Source organism: Chaetodon auriga, chromosome 7, assembly GCF_051107435.1.
Source record: "Chaetodon auriga isolate fChaAug3 chromosome 7, fChaAug3.hap1, whole genome shotgun sequence".
Classification (NCBI taxonomy): Eukaryota; Metazoa; Chordata; class Actinopteri; order Chaetodontiformes; family Chaetodontidae; genus Chaetodon; species Chaetodon auriga.
Genome location: NC_135080.1, coordinates 27,440,319 through 27,463,333, shown reverse-complemented (window position 1 = coordinate 27,463,333; position 23,015 = coordinate 27,440,319). Strand labels below are relative to the sequence as shown.

At 40.1% G+C, this 23,015-nt stretch overlaps 1 protein-coding gene across 11 annotated transcripts in view; it reads left to right on the top strand.

Moving 5' to 3' along the window:
* LOC143323080 (protocadherin Fat 3-like) overlaps nucleotides 1–19,787 on the top strand; it is a 244,803-nt gene extending 225,016 nt beyond the window's left edge. For 8 of the 11 annotated variants that reach the window (XM_076734694.1, XM_076734693.1, XM_076734690.1 and 5 more), the window contains 4 exons: nucleotides 545–658; nucleotides 3,941–4,000; nucleotides 5,182–5,217; nucleotides 16,744–19,787. In XM_076734694.1, coding sequence (XP_076590809.1) covers nucleotides 545–658; nucleotides 3,941–4,000; nucleotides 5,182–5,217; nucleotides 16,744–17,360 — 827 coding nt within the window. In that variant the 3' untranslated portion in view covers nucleotides 17,361–19,787. The remainder of the gene's footprint in view (nucleotides 1–544; nucleotides 659–3,940; nucleotides 4,001–5,181; nucleotides 5,218–16,743) is intronic. The other 3 variants (XM_076734696.1, XM_076734695.1, XM_076734692.1) reach the window with 2 other exon arrangements.
* Nucleotides 19,788–23,015: the final 3,228 nt, after the last annotated feature.

The window sequence follows — 23,015 nt, the reverse complement described above, 5'->3', positions numbered from 1 at the left end:
ATGGAAATATTATCATGAGCATGGAAATTCAGTCAAGTGATGTTCTGATCATGTTTTTCTGGCCCCAATCCTGATACGAGTCCTTTGATAATAGGAATTCACTGGTACAGTCTGATGGGACATTTAAATTTACCTAAACGATACAGCTATGCAGTGCAGACTCAACTTCAACCTGAAAATAAGATAATAATTCATCCCCAAAGGATATTTTGTGGCAAGCGTGCTCAGAGTAGATGGAAGAAATAATTATTTACAAAGAGGAAGAAGATAATTATGCAACATTTCTGTGAAGATTTTCATTCATCCAGGTTGTGGTTCTTCTAGGTGCTTTACAAAGGCAACTGTCTTACTTTAATACTCTCATGTCTTATTTATGCTACCCTAATGCTACATAGCTATAGTTATAAAGGGTGTACCCTAATACCTCAGACTGGACCTGAATAACTTTTATATATTAATAACTAAATCTGATATGTACAGTTTGTTTTACATTTGTGTTTGTTTTGTAATTTGGCCCTCCTGACTCACTGACCTCTCCCTGTAGGTAAAATGGTTGACATGGCAGAAGAAGTAACATGTTTCTCAGGGAGCAACAAAGGCAGTAACTCAGAGGTCCAGTCACTGAATTCCTTCCAGTCTGACTCCTGTGATGACAATGGTAAGACACACACCTGGCACCGACAGCAAGAGTTTTCAGAACTCTCAGAATATTCCAGATCCGTAGTGTTTCAGTTCATTTAAATTTGGTTAATTTAAAATTATTTGTTTGCTAGTTGGTTACACTGGGTGTCTCTTTCATGAATTTGAACATTTCCTCATCAATACCCATGCACAATCTCTGCTATCCTTCAGATTTCAGCTGGTGCATTATATGGACCAACTTAGATTTGCTTCTAAAATGCTGCATTAGTTAAATCCTGTGAGAAAAATATATAGACAAGATCTGAATAAACCAGTGTGACATACTTGTATTTTTCTGTTGCATGCAAGAACCCATAAGGTCTATTTTCTTTATCCTGGCTTATGTTTCCACTGAGTTTTACAAACCAGAATTCGTCAGACATGCGTCAATGAAAAGGCAACATTGTATGGTGACACAGGAACCATGGTCATCATATCTATACAATGTAAGTGGGTGAGTGAAATGCAGTTGCAGGGCAGACAGCAATGGGAAGCAGTGGAACAGCAGTGGTGCAAATATAGATGGTCTTTATATATTTATATGTGATGGTGTTTAAAAGTCAATATTGTTAAAAAGAAGATCGCCGCCTGCAGTGGGAGGTCGACAGAATGGAACACAGAGAGAAGACCACACCTGCTGGGTATTCTGAATTAGAATATCCAAATATAATCAAACACACATCTTTGTAGTGGCTATCTAAACACCTTATCCTGAATTAATTAATTAATTATGATGTTTGCTGTGTTACAAACAGCTGAATTTCTTCCCCCTAACAGTATGTGGAACTTTGATTTAAAACCACCTCCTTAGCAGGGCAGAAACGTTTACTCCCCCCTCAAAGTCTTCCACATGGTGGAAGTTGACCTACAGGAGACACATTAGCAGGATGTTTGACAATGGCTACACCTTAAGTTACACTTTGTTAAGTTCCCGTTGTGTAGTGATCGTAAACTGGCAGCCCATGGGTCAAATCCAGCCCACGAAAGCTTCCCACTCAGCCCGCAGAATATTGATGAATTCAGAAAATGTGCACATGTAATGTTCCTCAGCATAGGAGGCCCTGACAATGAACACCAATGAGGGTGTCAACCCCTGGTGACAAGCCCAAAAGTCCATAATTCACAGTTCACCCATTCTACAGAATTGGATTTTTTTTGCAACTCCATCCTCTCTCCTCCGTGGATCCACCATCCGACTGCTTGCTTCCCAGCCTAGCCATTCCGTGGAGCTAACAGCAGCACTGGTAGGATATGGGAGGAGTTGTTGTAAAATCACTGAGCTTGTCTACTAGACACTAGAGGTGTCACTTAGGTTTATTTTTGTTGGCCATCTGTTATATTTAATATTTTTGTCCTGAAGAGGAGTTTTTGTTGAAAAAAGGACTCATTCATTGTAGTTGAACAGTGGGTTTGTATTGTATTTGTATTGAGCACTGACTGTCTCCTTCACAAAAGTGTGAGAACATTTTCTAGTTAAATATCCAGTTACAATCATGGAGTTTCCATGTTTTTTAGTCTGTCCACACTGATATAAGCTCATAAAAATAATGTTAATTTTGTAAGAAAGTGAAAATATTAAATAATATTAGGCTAATTAGGCCTAAATACATTTTATTAGTTTTTCTATTGGAATGTCTGTTCCCCACAGTGCCTGCTTTGAATAATTGTTGCACTTCAACAAATCTAGTTGAGGATCCCTGTTGTACTGTAAAAGTTCTATGAGAGTGCATATATAAAGAGAAGAGAGGTGGGGAGAAATAGAGAATGATAGTATTTGGCATAAACCTGCCCGCATCTAACCCAATACAGTGGTCAATCACAGTATGCCAAGTTTGTCATCCCCACAACACAAGTAAAACTCAGACATCTAGTCTTACAAGAATGGTAGAACTTGGAATGATGATGATGAAGAACACAAGTGAAGATAGGAACGTAGTTTGAGATCAATAGTATGCCAAAAGTAATGACTTGATTTACGTAAACTTTACCCTGGATATTCATTGTTTCCAGAGGATAAGTGGATTGTCTCCTTTAGCACCACCATCAAACCAAGTATTCAATTGCACAGGAGATATCTCATACTTTAACAGACAGATTGCTATGAGCTTTGCAGCGGAAATTCAGGTGGAGAAGGACCAAAATCTCAGATTTAATGACCCTCGGACATTCCTCATTTGATTCTATCCAAGGACCTGTATTGTGTTTCGTACACCTGTCTCTCTCCCAACATTTCCTATCTGCTCTGACAGTATCAACTATCAAGTGAACTGGCTAAAAGAAACATTAAAAATATATTTTAAGTGTCACTACTGGTAAGGCTCTAAGATTAGCAAAATCAGCAATACTGTATGTTTATTGTCAGTTCTTTCCCACCTTTACATATTATGAGATTTTTTTTCAGACATTTACTCATTTATGTTTGCATATATTATCAGATGCTAAAATAGGAATGCATTCCCAAGGTTTCACAAACTTTTTCTTACAACTCTACATTGTAATGATTTCACAAGAATATCATTGTAAGCCATCTCAAAGAAGCTAAGGGGTTGTGACTGCTTCACAGTGTGATGTCGGTGGCCGTAGCCTTTGTGCTAGAGCTGTGTGTTTGGTTTTGTGTTTCATTTTTTTTACATTGCATCATCCTGTTCCCATTTATTTGCAATCCATAACATTCATTGTTTTACTTTTCAGAATGATCATATTTAAAAAACGACTGCTTTTGTGCCCCTAATCATCAAGTGATTAAATATGTGAATTTTACCTTAACTATATTAATACTGTTGCCTTTGTCATTTCTGTGCTTGCAAAAGTCTGATTGGTGTCATCAGATAAGGAAGTGTCTGCACTAAAATGGCAAGCAGTAGAAATGTACTGGCATTGTTGTTTTGTATTTATTTTTTTATATTTGTTTTAATATTGTGTTGATCCCCCATGGCTTTCTCTGCATCTATGTAGTTCATTTTCTTTGTTTGTCAGTGTCTACTGTGCTTCTTCTTTTTTTTTTTTTCACTTAAACTATCTCCATATGTGTGAAGAATATTGGAAGCAAATTGCCCCCCAAATCCCCCCCAAATCAGTAAGAAGTCTTGACAATGCCAGAAGCAGGTAGTCCTCTCTACAGATAGAACTAGCAGTAGTGGACAACCATAAGCAATGACATAGGTATGAGGGCTGACCCCTAACTAACACCATGAGTAGCATTTTCCACTTTGAATGACTGTATTTCAAAACTTATCTCCTCCTTTTTTCCCTCCACAAGCCTCCATAGTGACCGTCATTCGACTGGTCAATGATGCAGTCGACACAATCGAAAGTGAAGGTACCATGTCTCATTCCCTTTGTGTCTCTCATCTCACTCTTTCACTCTTGTCTTATCTCAGTCTTGTTATTTGTTGACCTCTGAAAGTGGTGTTTACAGTTTTAGGAACTAGCTAAAAACACTCTCACTTTACAAGTTTTGAACCTCTTTCAGTAAGTGAACCCTCCTGGGCACAGAACAGCTTCCAACATGTCACGACATAGCTTTACAGGTTATTTTCTTCTTTCTTTCACAGTCTCAACATCAGTGGTTAGTCAGGCCAACCCACTTTCAGGTTAGCTTGTTGCATTAGCTCTCAGTTCTCAGCATATTTTTCCATAAAGCCGTGGTGGCAAATCACATTCCACTGATAGAGAACAGTCTGCAGGCTTTGATTCTAACTTATCATTTCAGTGGGCAATTGGCCTTTTTGTCAATATTTTGTTGATATTCTTTGTTAAATTGTTATCTACCACTGAACTGGAAAGTAAATCTTGAATGTCTCATCATTTTAACCATATGAAGACATCGACAAGTGATCATACCAAAAACAAGAAACGTAGGTTAGTTGTCAGTGTGAAATGCACACCACAGAGTCCAGTGTCAAAGTCAGTCACTGTATGCAGCCCTTCATCTTCCTTAATGGGATGTTTAGACTGCAAGGCAAATGTTACACATGGCATTAATGCATACAAAAAAATCAGTGGAAAGATATGAGTATATACAAATGCAAATTTATTCAACTTTCATGTCGTCAGTTTATACTGCTTTATGAATTGACATCATGAACACACAGTAACAAGAGAGAAACAGAGAGAAGCCAGAGGACAAAAATATTAAGACTGGACTGGAGTTCTTGGTGATAGCTGTGACCCACACACACACACACACACACACACACACACACACACACACACACACACACAAAGGTATTCTCTCCAAGCTAACAAGACTGCTGCTGTAATATGCCTTGTGAGGACATGCTCTTCAACACCTACACCTTCCATGTGCTCATGAGAGTTGTAATTGTTGGTATAGTAGGGTAGCACAATCATTTTTTATCTAGGGTAAAATGATGAGGTGCTTGATCACACTTTTACTTCTGAGTTCCTAAGCCTCAACAGCCCTATATTTAGAACAGTGGACATACTCTTGGTCCAGTGCTTAAGGCCACTGTGTTATGTTGTTCTTCCACCTGACAGTGTCAGTAATGGACCAAGGTCAAGGCTACAACAGAGGTGACAAGTATCTATCTATCTATCTATCTATCTATCTATCTATCTATCTATCTATCTATCTATCTATCTATCTATCTACTTGCAGTGAGTAGACAAAATAACAATCGCCCAATGAAAACAACAAAATCTACAGTGTACATACTGCTAAAAAGGTGGGTCACATGAGGCTCAACAGATTTTGTTGAATGAATTTTACACCTGATGTTCTTGATATAATGAATAATTCTGCAGCTGTTTTGCCTAATGATGAAGATGCTGGTAGGTTAGTCTATCCAACAATTTGATCCAGAACAAGATATTACAGACAAATTTCCATTGAATATGCTGTTTGGCTCACTGACCTTTCTTCTAGTGTCAGCATCAGGCCAAAACCTCCACTTGACAAACGCTTTTGTGACAAGATATCTTGAAACCTAATAAACAAAATTCCAAGTAGTTTCTTTGATAGACCCCAAAGGCATTGGTCTCTTTATACAGTTTTTTATTTAGCTTTTTTTTCCCATGTCCTGTAGCACTGGAAAAACAGCTGATGTTAAATGTCTCTTTGGTTTTTGTTTTCCCTGCATAGCTTTGGAATTTTTGTGTTCTTTCACCTTTGCTCCTACAGTGTGAGCAAAATCACTGAGCCTCTCAGGAGCTCTCTTAGTTTTCCTGCATTACTTTTAGCTGTAGCCCATATTCAAACATTTAAATGCTAATTTCCAGACAAGTTTTATAGCTAACAAATGCTGCTAATTGAACTTAGTAAATTGCCAGTTGCAGTGAAACCAGAACAGGATGCAGTCAACACCAAAATTTTGGAGAGTAATCATTTCATATCACCGGGATCTGCAGACGCTCTCACAGGGGTGAAGTTAATTAATGGGCAGTTGAACAGTTGTACTAAGCTCAAATTTTACATAGCAAACCATTGAAACCATTTTCCAGCCATGGACCTTGCTAGCTAGCTTTCTAAATAATAGCCAACTTGCCTGCAGCCTTAGCACATTGGCTGTTAGTTCAGTAGCTACATTAGTTCACCATCGAGCACTGGGAGTAGTCACTATGTCACCAAACTTCCAGTACTGTTTTTTCAGGCCAATTGCTCTTGTGACCAGACCTTTATGGTAAACGAACCTTGTGGAGTTTTTGACCACTTATAGTATTTTGTGGTCAGTTTTGTCAGTGGGTCCCTGTTTTTTTTTGTTCTTGCGCAGGTACGTGAGGATGCAGATAAAAATACATCCACTTGATGAGATACACATACCAATGGTTTCACAGTATTCCACTTGTTCATAGATGGCAGTAATGTGTTAGAAATATAGTAATGCATCAATTAGCAAAAGGGAGAGATGAAGAGGACTTGTAGTTGGTAAACAGATGTAAACAATGCAGATTTTAAATTAAAATTACTTTGAAATTTGGCTTTGCAAAAGTTTTATGAGGACAGGAAATCATTCAATACATTTGTTGGACCTCAAGGGCACGCACACTTTGCTGGCCTAAACCTAACTTTTGCTTCTTTACAAGAAAACTCTTGTAAAAAGGATATCTTTATGCCTAAAGCTACTGCTCGTCTCGTCCCTCTGCAGGGAAGCCAATCACTAATTAATATCAAATTAGATCCACTTACAGTGCACTTCTCGAGGCTCCTGAACCTGAAGCCGACATCCAACCTTCACCTTGCCCAGAAGTGGGGGACTTGAGTCACATGACTTAACTCGAGTCAGGCACCAGTTCAAAATTTGAGGACTTGAGACTTGCTTGACTAATTTCATAAAAGATTCAACCTGACTTAGACTTGAGACAGATGACTCCAACAGACTTTTTTTTAATAAATACTTGCATTTTTCGAGATATTGAGGGGTTAAATTTTAAAAAGAAAAATATGTGGTGATTTATCGTACATTGCATGCAAAACTGGCAACTTAGCAGGACATTGGCAGATCAGCAGTGGCAAACACATGAGACAGCTTTCATGACGGGCAAGTCTAAAAATAATAATAATTACTGGATTCAAGGATTATGTTTTCGATGCCGGTAGTAAGAAGAGAATGCAAGGTCTGCAGCTCAAAAATCTGTGAAAAGACCACCACAACGTCCAATTTCATCCTTCATTACAAAACCTGGAAAAAAAGGTATGTAAAGGTCTTTATAGCTAACTTATTGGTGGGTAAACCATTAGATTGTAAACTAAAGTTAAGTCTAAGTGTTGTTCGACTTGGAATTGATTGTTCAATTTATTGAGAAGACATGTTGTTAATGTAAAAGACAATTTGGGACTGATTTGGGGCCATACAACCAGTTAAACTATGCAGGCACGTTACTAGTTAATATGGCTGCATGCTCTGGACTAAATGGTTACAGGTGTAAATTCACATGCAATTATACCACCTTCTATGCTGTTTGAAGTGTCTCTTCAATACACTATTGTTTTGATTGTGTACTTGCTCTGTTACAATCACTTTGCTGCCAGTGCTGATACAGCTGTACAAAACACAGCTGTCCACTTGAGAAACAACGAAGGTCGCAGTCATACTAGAAATCCAAAATGGCTCCATTTTAAATTCACAGCCTCTCCCTGTTGTTTTGGAGTGTGGCATGTGACAAGTCAGTATATTGTTCTGTAGGTAGTTGTGGTGGAGGTTTTCCAAATTGGTGATGTAATAAACTTTCATGCTGAACTGATCTGAGTGTATGGCAAAAAACAGTTTCTGTGGTTTTTGTTGATATATATCCATGATTTGATAATACTTGTTGGTGTTTTGGAGTAATATGGTTTGTTTGTTGTTTTTGTTTTTTCAAGGAGGTTTGATGCTAGGGCAACTGGTCTTGGTTGTACAAAGTTAAAACATTTCACCTCTTATCCAAGGGGCTTCTTCAGCTCAATTGACTGGTGGAGAATCCCAGGTATTTAACCTCTGTGGAGTCATTATCAAGGTCATTGATACCAGTGGGTTGTTAGTGCTCCAGACTGTTTAACGGCAGCCATTACTTTTGCTGGAGTCTCTTGAGGTCAAGTGTAAAAACAGTTGTTGGGAGTCATCACATGAGGTCAAATTTGGATGTTTTTTTAAATCTCTAGGAGAGGGATTAAAGGACAACATGCAGATGGGGGATAAGTGATAGTCATAGAGGTGGTGGTTTTGTTTGTTTCTTCAAAGGAGAAGACAGCAGCGGTAAGTTGCCATGATGAATCTCGCTCCTGTGTGCAACTGTCATGGTCTTAAGTTTTAGTTTGCCTATTTCCTGTTTTATGTTATGTCCTGTCTCCTTGTGCTATGTTTTGTTTTAATTCCTGTCTTTGTCAATTTCCCACCCTTGTGATTACGGATTAGTTTCACCTGTCCCTGGTTAGTCTTTCCTGTTTTGTATATTTAGTTATAGGCTGTATTTGAAACTGGCTACTGTAGACTACAGATTTAGTATGTACTACATACTGCATTCTGTTTTTCATAGCAGTATAGCAATATGAAACTGTTAAATCACTTTATTTCCCCATATGCTAGGCCAGGCTTAACTGGTTTCCAGTTTTGGAAAGCCAAAGTAAACACGGCAAATGGCAAACCATCACTACTGTGCAGCATTCCCCAGTGCTCAAAAAAAGAGAAATTATAAATGTGAATTTTCATGATTTTACAAAGATGAACATTTAGCTGAGAGATGGGTAACACTGATCTGATGACTGGAAGGAACCACATTAGCCAGCATTTTGTTGCATTACTTCTTCATTACCTCCTTCAATGAGACTGGGTGCCTTGTCATAAACCTTGTTAATTGATGGTATTTTTGTTCGCATTAATCCCCATGCTCATCTCATCATGTTGTGAACATTTCCCCCTTGGCACTCACTGGATGTTTTCAATAAAATACATCACAATTGTAATGTAATGTCAGAATAACAGGAATGGAAATTGAAAATATCTTTCAGTTCAGTTCAGTTGTTGAAAATTCTAAAAAACCAAACTCCCCATTGTTGTGACTGCTCCAGCGCTTTGCATTGTAGGTGAGATTGACTGGTAAGATGCATACTCGAGATATTTCAGAATTAGCACAACATCCAGTAATTTTTGTTGTACTGCAGATTTGGCCTTTGTTTGTATGCTGCATGCTACATGCTACATGCTACATTTTGTCCATATCGGTATGTACTGATAGCTTAGTAGGCTCTTTTGAATGCAGTGTGCCAGTGTATTTTTCCTCTTTCAGTTGTGAGGTTGTCTCTTTGTTCCCTTGTCCTGCATTTGATTCCTGTCAGTATCATACTGGTTTGTTATTTGTTTGGTGGTTTGTTCGCCCCTACCCGCTCCTGCAATTTTTGCCTGCCTGTTTGTTTTTTCCGGATTCAGCTTTGGTCATCAAAAGCTCTTTTTTTTTTTTTTTTTTCTTCAATCTGCATGTTTAAGTGTCCGGCATTTGGGCCTTTTTGAACTGCAAAACATAACAGCTCTCGCAATCCCACTCTCCATTGTTGTTAACGCTAGGCTTGTTATTCATTGCCACCAAATATCAACTATTTGTAAGGTTTAATGAGGTGTAAGCAGGCTCCAACAGTTTTCTTTAACGTTGAAATGAAAATTCAACTCTAAGTAGCTACCGTATTTTAAGCTATTTACAGCAGGTAAAATATAAGTAAGTAAAATAAGTATTGAAATATTGAAGTAAGTATTGAACACGTATATATTTCTAATTTGGCTATTGAAATGAATATTTTACTAGATGTAAGTAACAACCCAAGTACAATCCACAAATACAAATAAATCAAAACAAATAAGTCCATAAATTAAGTTATGTGAAATAAACTGGAATGACACAGGCAAGAAACACTGAACACATGAAGAAGAAGATGTGCAAAAAGGCATGGAAAACCAAGAAACCAGCTGAAATCTGTCAGTATTTAGAATGCAATCCTGCCCCCTGTCAGTGCAAATTAATATCAGCTGGTTTTGTCCTCATTGATGGCCTATAAAAAGGTTTCTCGTTACCAAGGTGTCACACAAGAAACATCTCATGATGGGTAAAAGCATAGTGATGGCATTGGTTACAGATGAATTTCTAAACTTCTGGACGCTCCTGTGAGCACCGTTGGGGCCATCATCCGGAAATGGAAAGAGCATCATTTCACCTTAAACCGGCCACGACCAGGTGCTCCTCGCAAGATTTCTGACAGAGGAGTCAAAAGATTCATCCGAAGAGTTGTCCAAGAGCCAGTCAGTAGGTATACTTGATTCAAAGAACACAATGAGTAATGCGCTCAACCGCCATGGCCTCTATGCACACTACTGAAAAAAAAAATATGTTGAAGCTCGGTTAAAGTTTGCTGCACAACATTTGGACAAGCCGATGAAATACTGGGAGAATATAGTCTGGTCAGGTGAGACCAAAATTGAACTTTTTGGATGTTACACACCATCTTTGGAGAGAAATGGCACTGCACATCACCCCCAAAACACCATACCAGCAGTGAAGTTGGAGATGGGAACATTATGATGTGGGGTTTTTCAGCACATGGTACTGGCAGACTTAATTGAAGGAAGAATGAATGGAAAAATGTACAGAGACGTTCTTGATAATAATCTGTTGCCATCCACCAGGACGCTGAAGCTGAAGCGAGGCACGACAATGATCCCAAACACACAGCCAAGGAAACTCTCAGTTGGTTTCAGAGAAATTAGATTAGATTAGATTAGATTAGATTAGATTAGATTAGATTCAACTTTAATGTCACCGTCAGAGTGTAATACAGACACAACGAAATGTAGTTTAGCATCTAATCACAAGTGCGAATAGTCATAATATTAAAAAATAAATAAATAAAATATATATATATATATATATACATGTTAGTAGTGCAAGGCAGGTGCAGGTAGTGCAAGCAATTCTATGAAACCATAAGACATGTGCAACACTAGTGAGTGGCAGTGCAGTCTGGTGGACAGAGTTCAGCAGGGTAACAGCTCTGGGGAAGAAGCTGTTCCTGTGCCTGCTGGTGCACGAATGAAGACTCCTGAGCCTCCTACCAGAAGTTAAGGGGGCAAACAGTCCATGGCTGGGGTGGGAGCTGTCACTGCTGATGCAGCATGTTCATCTGGGTGGGGAGCAGTTTTGATGTCTGGTTGTTTGTTGTCCCTGTCAAAGCGAGCTTAGAAGTTGTTGAGCTCATCAGGGAGGGGGACATTGCTAGTTGGTGGAGCTGTCATTTTTGGCTGATAGTCTGTGATGGCCTGGATGCCCTGCCTCATGTGGCAGGGGTCCGAAGTGCTGTTGTGGAAGTGCTCCTTAGCTTGTCAGCGTGTTTAGCTTTCCCGATGCCCCTCTTTAGGTTAGCTCTGGATGAGCTGTATGCCGCTGCATTGCCAGATCTGAGAGCAGTGTCACGTTCCTGTAGGGCACATATGTCAAACTCATTCCACAAAGGGCCGAGTGGCTGAAGGTTTTCTTTCCAACCAAGCAGCAGCACACCAGACTTTACTCATTTCATTAGCTGATCTCAGTCTTCTGATTGGTCAGACCATATGCTCTTAATTGGTTGGAGGAAAAACCTGCAGCCACATGGCCCTTTGTAGAATGAGTTTGACATGCCTGCTGTAAGGGAACTAGGTCACTAAATTTTTGGGTTTAGTGTTTGCACTCGTTAATATAAAAAGGAGCACCAACCTTCCTCAGCTCAGAAGGATTTTATTTAGTCTTTTAATGCTGATTTAATAATGATTAATGAATTAATGGCAGATCAGTCTCATCATCTGAAGCGTAAGCTCTCAATACAGTGATCGTCTATTTCCAGCTCAAAAGGACACTGTTTGACAACAACTTAAATGCAAAGTATTATTTATTTTACACAATAATGAGAATTGCTGTATGGCAAAAACTTTTAGGTCAATAATAAAATTGAGAGTACTTTCGATGGCTGGTCAAAAATATCTACAAAAATTTTATGACGTGATTAGGCTTTAACTTTGAAGAAGTTATGTGGCTTAATGTGTCGAGCAAAAATTGAAGTAACACAAAGATTTTGAAAAGAACTAGAATTTTTTTTTTTTTCTGAAGAGACGAGTAAAACAGCTAGACGTGAAGTAAACGAAGAACAACTGGACTGAGAGAGACGACAAAACAACTGAGACAACTAAGACGATATACAACTGAGAGAGCTCTGAGATCTGTGGGGCGTATCTCTTTGGCGCTCCAGGGCATGTCTGTGATGAAACAGACCTTTGTGCGCTTAGAATGATTTACAGGTAAACGCTGTGATTTCATCCTATAGAGAGAAAACATTTCAACATTGTTCACAACACGTATGTTGACACCGATCTACATATCTCAGAAACATTTTGCTGATTAATGACAAGGAATTGTACATTCAAACGATTTTAATGCCTTCATCTGCTGTGGAGCTGTAAAGAAAGAATTAGCATCTCCATGAGAACAGTTTAACTGATAGGCAACCCTTTGTAGTTGAGTGCCTCTCTCCTCCAGTCCTCCTGAAGGAATGGGGGGGAGGAAAACTTTAGGCCAGACATCCCGTCTATCTGCATTAGCACCTTTGTGCAGACAGATTAAATGATAAACAACACTTTGCAGCTGGAACAGCTCTCCTGAAGGAATGCAAGGGAGAAGGGTCAGTTAGAGGTCTTGTTCATCCTACATTCCTTTAATAGGAGACGGACTTTACTGTTCATCCAAGGTTTCTGGTTGGAGAAAGTTCTTATCTGTTTGTGGGTGGTGACGTTGTCAACACATGTGTTAATGTAATCCAGAAAGGAGGAGGCATATGAGTCCATGTCAATGGATCCTGACTCCAGCGTGGCCCAGGTGGTGAACAAACTCCAGTCTGTGTCTTGGAACTGGTGCTGGAGTGTGGCATCCACTCCCTCTGGCCATACTTTAGCAGTCCTCACTGATGACTTCACACATTTGATGATTGGTGTGTACTTGGGGAGTAGGAACAATGAGAGTTGATCAGACTGTCCTAGGTGGGGGGGTGGGGGGTGGCTTTGTAAGCCTCAGGAATGTTTGTATCGACATGGGCCAGGGTTTTGTCTCCTCTGGTGGGGCAGGAGACATTCTGGTGAAATTTGGGGAGAACAGTTCCCAGGCTGGAGTGGTTGAAGTCTCCAGCAACAATAAAGGCTCCATCAGGGTGTGCAGTTTGTTGTTTTTGGATAGCAGCATACAGTTCCTTCATTGCTAGTTTAGCATTAGCATCCGGGAGGATATAAGCTGCAGTTATCACATTGGGTGTGAACTCTCGAGGCAGATAAAAAGGCCTGCACTTGATCATCAGATATTCCAGATTATCAGAACAGTGGCTCCCATTGATAACAGAGTTTGTACACCAATTTCTGTTCATGCGGATCAACAGTCCTCCGCCCCTGGTCTTATGGAGTGCTCTGTCGTCCGTCCATTCTGAAGACACAGCGTCCGTGCAGCTCTATCAGGTTGTCTGGGATGCTGTTGTTAAGCCAAGTTTCAGTGAAAATCATGACCCTGCAGTCCATAAACTTTCTCTGTGAGGTGATCCAAAGTCATCGCTTGTGCATTTTGTTCACCAAAGATCTAACACTGGCGAGGAAGATAGTTGGCAGCGGTAGCTGGTGCAGTGTTGGCCGTAGCTTAGTCCGTAGACCTCCGTGCTTCCCTCTCCTTTGTTTATGGTCTCAACACCACCGACCATCGTTTCCAGTCGGCGTAGCTGAGTCGCTTGGTCTCGCTGTCCTGGTGATCTCTTGGGGGAGCTGAAGTTTGTCGAATACACTGCTTGTACATCGAAATCTTAAATCCAAAACTTGCTGTCTGGTGTAGGAAGTGTTTGCAAAGCTGTAATGAGCGAACAGGCTCGAAAGCCTGCAGGAAAATAACAACTATATTGCAAATTCTATTGAGCCTTGCATTGTGCATGCGCCGCCATCTTCAATTGTACATGAAAATAAAACTGTCCCAGTCAATCACCCTAGTTAAATTGAATTGAAAATCTATGGAACGAGCTGAAGATCAGAGTTCATAGAAAAGGCCCCAAGAACCTTCAACACTTGAAGAGAGTTTTTTGTGGAAGAATGGGACAAAATCACACCTGAGCAATGCATGCGCCTAGTTTCTTCATACAGGAGGCGTCTTGAAGCTGTCATTACCAAAAAAGGCTTTTCTACCAAGCATTAAATCATTTTCAGTTTGTGTGTTCAATACTTCTTGCCTGAGTCATTCCACTTTATTTCACATAACCTAATTTATGGACTAATTTGTTTGGATTTCTTTTTATTTGTGGATTACTTGGGTTGTTACTGACATCTGGTGAAAAATTCATTTCAATAGCCCCATAAGAAATATTTTTACTGCCAAAATGTTGACAGGTTCATTACTTTTTTCCCCGCTGTAAGTGTGGAAACTGTGGGAGATGATCAGAATTTCGTAAGACTTTACTTATGACTTATTTGACATGACCAATGACTTGACTTACTTGACTCAAAAGAGGGACTTGACTTGACTTTCTTCTCATTACAATAACTTGGAATTTGCTTGAGACTTGAGACTTGGACATGTAACTTGTTCCCGCCACTGGCCATCATGTCCTGCCATGAGCAGCATCAAGACACCATCTACAACCAGATGGTCAAGATGATTAATTTGCCATCCATCTGTCAGACATTGACCCAAGATAGAGACTGCATGAAAATCAAATTTTAAATCAACACTTTTCATCTCTAAGCTAGAATGAAATTATTTTGTCTACCCCCTGCGTCTTTCTCTTTCTATGTATACCCAATTGTACTTTCATACTTATATACTTTGATTGGTAAATTCCTCTGTTCTTCCCCTTCCTTATCAGAGCTTTGTGTGCGTATGTGTGTGATCTGATGAATTGATATGATTTCCCACCCCTTGTACTCACTGTGCTCTGCTCAGTTAGCTACCCACTGTACACCCCCCCACCCCCACCCCCCGTGCCTGCCATCTGCCACTTTTACCTTACTGCATCCCACCATGACAATTTTTTTGGATTGTCATCTCTAGCCCAGTGATGTTACTGTACCAGTTGTTGTGCTGAAGTTTTCACAGCCTCAGTCCTCCCGTTGTTCATATTTTGCCTTGATGCATGGATGTCTTTTTGTTGTATTTGTCATTGCTTTTGAACTTCACTCTCCATTTGTACTTCACTCAGCATTTGCCCTAAAATTGAATTTGCCTTCATTTAAATTAATCCACAGAGTTTTTGGTAGATTGTCCTTATGGTCAACCAAACCTTTGTGATGAGATTCATCATTTGTGCTATGCCAGTAGATTGTTGGCTCTGGTCCTCAATCCTAACACCTTAGTATACCCAAGCTGGGTCCCATTTCAGGTGTGCAGTCCTTCAGAGATAACATTTCAAGATAGACTATGTTCAGATTGGTCTCTCCAATACCAAAGGCTCTGCTAAATGTAATTAAGAAATGAAGGCTTGTTTTGCTTGAATTTGGAGGAGATGACCACTCACCTGTCACTTCTTTTTGCTACATTGGGTCAGTCTTCATCAACTTGCAAATCAGAAAATCATGTAACACCATTTTGTTGTTTTGATGGCTATTACTAGTAAATGCTCACAAAAAATGGACCAATTGCAATTTGCACCTGCAAATAATGGAAGTCAAGCATATATCATTGACTGTTCCTTGTAGTTTGGACATGCCTAATTTGTCACTGCCTTCCAAAAAAAAATCCACAGGCTTCAATAATCATTCATATGAGAGTGACCACTTTAATGGTTGCAGTTTGATGAAGTTGATCAGCCAACTAAAACTATATGAATGAACTTGTAATTGTGGTCATGGTGAAAAGAAACCAATGTTGACTGTTAGTAGCAGACTGGATGTGAACTGCAGTCATTGGTCTCAAAGGGAGATGCTCAGCTATCAACCACAACCTCCTAGCTCTGAGGGTTTTGTGGTGTTTTATCTATAAAAGACTACTTCTGCGTCTGAGAGTTAACAATCGTTATCTGCAACACCACACCAGGTCACTTCTCAGGAAAATCTAAGCAGGAAAACCAATGTCATTTGTCAGACTTTATTATACTAAGATGATTAATTATATGTTTAATCATTCTATTCATACTACATATATAAGTATCGCCATGGAGTGTAAGCAGAATTGTAACAGGGTGCATCAGAGCCAACAACCCACTGAAAATGCGTAGACGTTTTGTATCACTTTGCAACATTGACCAATAGGAAAATGTACCAGATATTTGATGTATCCCTCTAACATCCAGAATCAAATGTTTGTGATTTTTTTCAGCCTGTCAACATGGCTTCAATGCTGCAATTCTCCATTAAGCTCAGCATGCTGTGACTCCTGTGACCCTGGCCCTAAAAGGCTCCTGTTGTGCATGTCAAAGACCTAACATGTTTTCTGTACAGGTTGTGCTTTAGCCTGTACCTGACCTTGAAGATCTGTGTGTGTGGTTGATGTTGAGTCTTCATGTTGTGGTGATTAGTTTGTTGGCTTAGCCATATGGAGGGGTGTTGATTTTCACAGTCCAAATTGTTACTAATAATCTCCCCCTTCACTGTCCAGCATATCATTGGGACACATCAGACTGGATGCCGAGCACCAGGCTGTCAGACATTGAAGAGGTGGCAGGTTATGAAGCAGGTCCTGGGAGCGATGTAGCAGGCTCAGTCCCCCATCTTGGAGGAAGCACCCGTGCACTGGAGTCAGACTACTACCTGGGAGGCTATGACATCGACAGCGACTATGCCCCTCCCCACGAAGAAGAGTTCCTGAGTCAAGACCAACTGCCACCTCCACTGCCCACCAGTGAGGACTTTCCTGAGCCCTATACACCGATTCCCTCCAACTTGCCAGTCTCTAAGGAGAGCACCCTCAGCTCTGGCAGCACTGGGGATCAGCATGCCAGGCCACATTTCCACCCAAGCCAATACCTGCCCCCACACCAGCTGCCCCTCGGGGACTTCAGTACTGCTATGAGTGGGGTAACCCCAGGAAATGGGGACACTGATGACTCTCTGTCGCTAAATATGCGACTGTCTGTTGGTGCATCTTCAGCCTCTGACATGTCAGCCCCTTGTGGGCTCGATGACTCTGAACATAGCAGTGACTTTGACAGCATGGACGAGCTTCGTCGAGGGGTGACCATCATCACTGACTCACAGCAACAGACTGAGGTGTGACTGATTGATCAGTAGATCAGTACAGGGATGCTATGGAATGAAAACGGGCAGGAGGAGAATAACAGTAATGCAGATGACAGGAGATGCATAAGGGGATGTTATCACAAGGGAAGAAATACTGTCAGCAATAGGTATTGCGACAACCATAGACTATAACAGTGTCCTCAAAAACACAAATTTAAAACCCCATTTGTTCTAAGTACTATCCTTCCATGCGACAATGTCCAGAAATGGGAGGGTTAAGTTAATGAGTTAGTTCAGCTATGCTGAACAATTAGAAGTGGCCTTCCGGTTCCAAAAGGGAGTCATTTGTAATGTGAAAAGATTGGGTTAGAGAATGTGAATGAGAAAGACTAATTCAAAAGAAATTGAAATTTACAGGTGTGGTAAAGAAAATATGACAAAAGAGAAGGGACAATCATGTCAGTGAAAAGGTTGTTTGGTTCCCTGCTCCTTCACAAAAGCCCATCAGGCTACTTCTGTCGAAAAAAATAAATTCACATTTTCCTTTTTCCTCCTTGATTTGTAAACTCTGTAGTGCTCTGAGCTTGTAAAGATTTTGTAAAATAGTACGACCTTACTGATGGATAAGTATGAAACAGTGTTGTGGCCACATTAAAAAAAGCTCTTTTTTTTGTCTTAATGTGGAATGTGCTTTCCCCCCCTGCCCCCCCTCAAAATGAAGTCCCCCGATCAAACCATAACATTTCAGTCATCCTCTCTCATTTGCCCAAAGTGTTGAATGTGTCACTGATCTTCAAGCCTCACTTTTTGTATAAAGTTTGGTGTGGAGGCCGAGAGATGTTGTAGTTGCTAATGTATTAAAGGCCTATTATCACAAGATCACAAATTTATTATTGTATTTACTGATAAGACACAGTATTTACATTTACACACACACACACACACACACACACACAGACACACAGTTGAATGTGTGTCTGTGTACTTACATATACACTATTAGGAGAGCTAATGAATAAGCCAGTTACTGTTAAGCATGAATGTAGCAGCTGATAACAGTGACTACTAAAGCAAGTGTGACTTAAGTGCTCATCCTGAATTAATGCTATGCTCCATTTTGCTGGACTTTACGTTGGAATGGAGCATTTTTTAGTGTTATATTTTTACTGAAGTAAAGGATATGAATATTTGATCCACAAATGGATAATAATTTGTTATCTTGTAAAAAGGAATAATTAAGACATGTTTATGAGGAATAGTTTATCTTCAGGTAAAAAGATAGTAGGGTTCAGACAGATCTCCTAAAAATGTGTATTAGCAACCACATCCACTCTTGGCATCAGTCATTTTGTTTTGTGGAATTGTATTAGTGATTTGGTGTTGGCTTTCCATGATGTTGATGACTTTTTGTGTCATGTTCAGAAATATTACAGGCCTTGCTGGCAGTATGTCATTGCAATTGGTCAATCAAAGTCAAAAGTCATTTTAAAGGACAGAATGCTGGGACGCCCTGGTGGTACACCTGGTAGAGTGTGAGCCCCAAGTATCAAGGCTGCATCCTTAAGGTAGCGGACCCGGCTCAATTCCAACCTCTGGCTTCCCTGCTGCATGTCGTCCTCTCCCTCCACCCTGTCATTCTCCCCTCTGTAAATAAAGGTGGAACCCAAAAAACAAAAATTAAAATCTGCGTGAGAAATCATTGGCGAAAAGAACTGCATTTGATGATGTCCACATCTGGTTTTCCCTCACAGCATTGTTCTCAAAACACATTTTTAGCATTGCATTCCAGTTTTTTCTGTTACTTTGGACAGAAGTCAAACCCTTATCCAGGTCACTAATGGTTTAATTTCCATCTGGCCACCAGGACAGGTAGCACATCCAACTGCTTCCTATTGTCATTGTATTATAAGGTACTATAATCTGCCTGATCTACTCAGGCATACAGCTCCTTTTTTTCTTTATAAAAGGTGTATGTTTGTGTTTAAATCTCTGTACAGTGTACATAGCTAGGTTGTTAAAATGCAGATTTTGTAGATATGGAACTGCCTTTGTTTTTTTCTTTTCTTTTTTTTCTTTTTTTTTTGACTGTTTGATGTTAACAATGATTGGATAAGAGATTGGGATATCAATTATTTTTGCATAATTCCTCCTCTGCCACTGACTGAATGAATGCTATTTCAATATTGTAGATGAATTTTGCACAGTGTCAAATTCAGACATTAGAAATGTACAATTTTTTTGTTGCTGTTTTTTTTTGTTAAAAGATGTGTATGGTTATGGAGCAATGTTTTTGTACATTTATTTCATCTGAAATGTTTGATGAATTCCCATTGTTCAAGGACATTGGGCAAAGTCATCAATATGTCCCTTATCTACAGACATTGAGTGTACAAAGTAAATGAGTTAGCTTTTGTTAGCTTTTTTTTATTTCAGTGCAGAAAATAAAAAGGTTCTTGCGCATTATGAGACCTGTCCTCAGTTCTGAGATGAATCCACCCTGACAGATCATCACAGCATGTCATGTTAAATACCCTTTGATAATACTTTGCATTGTGCTGTGTCACACATCTGACATGCTGTTGTACTTAGTATAACTCACAGCTTATCCTTCACCCACTCCTGTCAGGATTTCCCAAATATCAATCAAGTAAATGTTTCCTTGTGCCCTCACTTGAAATGTCAAGCTGCAGAACTGCATAGAGAAGAGATTTGATATTTTACATAAATTTTGTTCATTGTGACAATGAACTGTTGGACAATGAACACGCGATTCAAAATGCAAAAGCCCTCACAGTTGAGTTGCTGCAGACTCACAGATGGTAGGTACATCTGTAAAATGATTTGACAAAGTGAAATGAACTTAACATTTTTCATTTAACTCACAGTGATCAGTGATGATAATGTTTTACAGTCAATTTATCAATCCACCACTTTGGTCCAGATTGTAAGATAAGATAAGATAAGATAAGATAATTGTAAACTACACACATAACAGGTGAGAAGAGATGTGACAAGGGGTTGAATGGACAAAGTTGACAGCAACATAAAAACAACAAAAAAAGTGAAGATTTAAACTGAATTGAAACTGATGTGAAGGTGCTGTAGTTCTTATGAGACGGGATGTGTGTATAAGAGAGGGTGCAAGGCAGCCTCAGATATCTCCAAGTCAAGAGTCAATTTAAAGTAATAGCTACAAGCAACACAACTAACACTTGTTATAATGGGGTTAGCAGTTTCACAAAAGACAGGTTAACATAAATAACTTACCCTGCCAAGCAATTGCAATGAACTCCAATGACTTCTCTGTCTTGTTTCATGACAATCCATGTCTTTAATGGCCTTTCGCTGGACCTTTGTGTGTGATTAACCTAGCAAACAACCATAATATAAATGCCAACACTCAGCACCAGGACACTGAATGTTTGTTACTAGTTTAATGAACAGGAAAATAAAAGCTACTCACCCTCGCAAAAACTAAATCCGAGTCATCCTGGGACACCTTGGTAACAAGGTCGTGGATCCAACCACTCACAAAAAAGTTGTACTTTTGTATGCTTTCATTTGATTTCTAGAGTAGAAGAACAAAGAGCTTAATATACAATGAATCTGTTAATGAAAATTATACAGTTATTCAGAGACATTCCCATGGCTGTTGTCTATGTGCACTGATTTCAGGGATTTTTTCAAACATGTACAGTACAGAGTCAGGTTGAGTGAGAACCGCCGCTAAGTTGATAGAAGTAAGATTTTAGTGTGCTAGTGTAAATGAAATTACATTGAAAGGTATGAGCAGAAAATCAGGACATTTGTGGGACGTGACCCTTATGTTATGGAGAGTAGCAATTTTTCAACTGAACCGAAAGATCTGCCTTGTGATGCAGTAGATATAACCAACTACCTGGTCATGTGCAGTACCAGTCAAAAGTTTGGACACACCTTCTGATTCAATTTCTTTATTTTACTTTTTTTTCTTCATTGTAGATAAATACTGAAGACATATATCCTCTTGTAGTTTTCTCTTCTGGCACTCAAGCTGAATTTAATGTGTAATTGGCATCATTTGACTGCAATCAACCTATTCCAGAAGGGGAAGAAATAGGAAGAGGAGTAATCTTTAGTAAAAGAGAAAAAAAATGATACAAAGAAAGATCCCCTCTTGCCTAAAAGAGAGAGTACAAAACGACTGTTGGAGAACAAGCTGTTTGTAAAAGCAGAGAAATGTGAATTTCATGCTTGATCTGTGTCCTTTTTGAGCAAGTGGACCCTGTCAAGGCCTCAGCAGTAACCAAGCACCCAGCATCCACTGACCTGAGGCAACTACAAGGTTTATTTGGGTTTGACAGTTTTTTACAGACATTCACAACTACAGCTGTCTGGCAGCATCCCTCACTGCTCTCACCTCCACTTTGTCCCCATTCCATTGGACCCTTTAAGCAGAGTCAGCATTTCTGAAGCTCAAGAGCACTTCAACTTCGTGGCAGTTCTAACTCAACCTGACTCAAGCTCCCCCTCATTGTAGAGGTGGATGCTTCTTATACAAAAAAAAGTGCGGTGCTTTCACAACATTCTCCCTCAGATCAAAAACTGCACTCCAATATACTACATCTATGTGCATTCTTTTCTCAAAAACTGTCATCTGTACACTGTACAACAGCATTATGACATTAGTATTAACTCCTGGCTGTTAAGTTGGCTACTTAGGCATGCCACCACTGGGTGGAAGGTGCTGCGCCTTTATTCATTGTGGGGACAGATCACAACAACCTCTCCCACATCGACACCACCAACTATCTAAACCAGGTGGGCCTTGTTTTTTTTGACTGATTGAATTTTACATTTACCTGTTGTCCAGGTCCTAGGAACATCAAGCCCGACACCCTTGCGATGTTTGTGAAGAACACATGGTGTAACCCAGGGCACATCAGAGCAGTGCTGCACCAGAGACTTTGAGCTGTTAGCCATTAGCTTTCAGCCATATTATCTTCCAAGGGAGTTCTTGCATGTCATCGCGATAACTGTACATCCCCCTGTTGGCTAATGCAGCAGCAGCATGGGAGCTCCTGCACTCTGTGGTTTCACAGCTGAGGACATCACACCACCAGGAGCTCCTCCTGATCTCTGCTGACTTCAATCACATTTCCCTGTCCTCCACTCTCCCCACCTTCACCCAATATGTTAAATGCCACACCAGAGACATCAGGTTCCACATAGGCTGAAGCCCAGTTACCAGGTGGACTCCTCATTAAACCTTCTGTCCTCCTCTGGCTACAGTCATTGGTGCAGGCCTGTTTGGTGCTCTCACAGCCTTGGAGGGAGAGCCTGCTAAAGCAGAGGTCTCCGGGGAATACTGAGTATAGGAAAGGAATTCCCTTTCTCGCTGGTAGCCATTTTTGGATTGGATGATGTAGGGCGAAGGTGGTAAAGGAGGCAACTCACTCACGCTCTGTGGCATCTCTTCATCAGAACCCCAGACATTCAGGTTGGAAAGAGCATATGGCAAGAGCAGGTCATCCTGCACATCTTCAACACGAGTCTCAGTTTGAAGAGAGTTCTAGCTCTTTGGAAAACTTCCTGTGTGGTTTCAGTCCCAAGGGAACCCAGCCACTTCAGGCCGGTAGTCTTAACTTCCCACCTGATGAAGACCTTGGAGAGGATCATGCGGAACCATCTCCATCACCAGCAGCGAGCTGG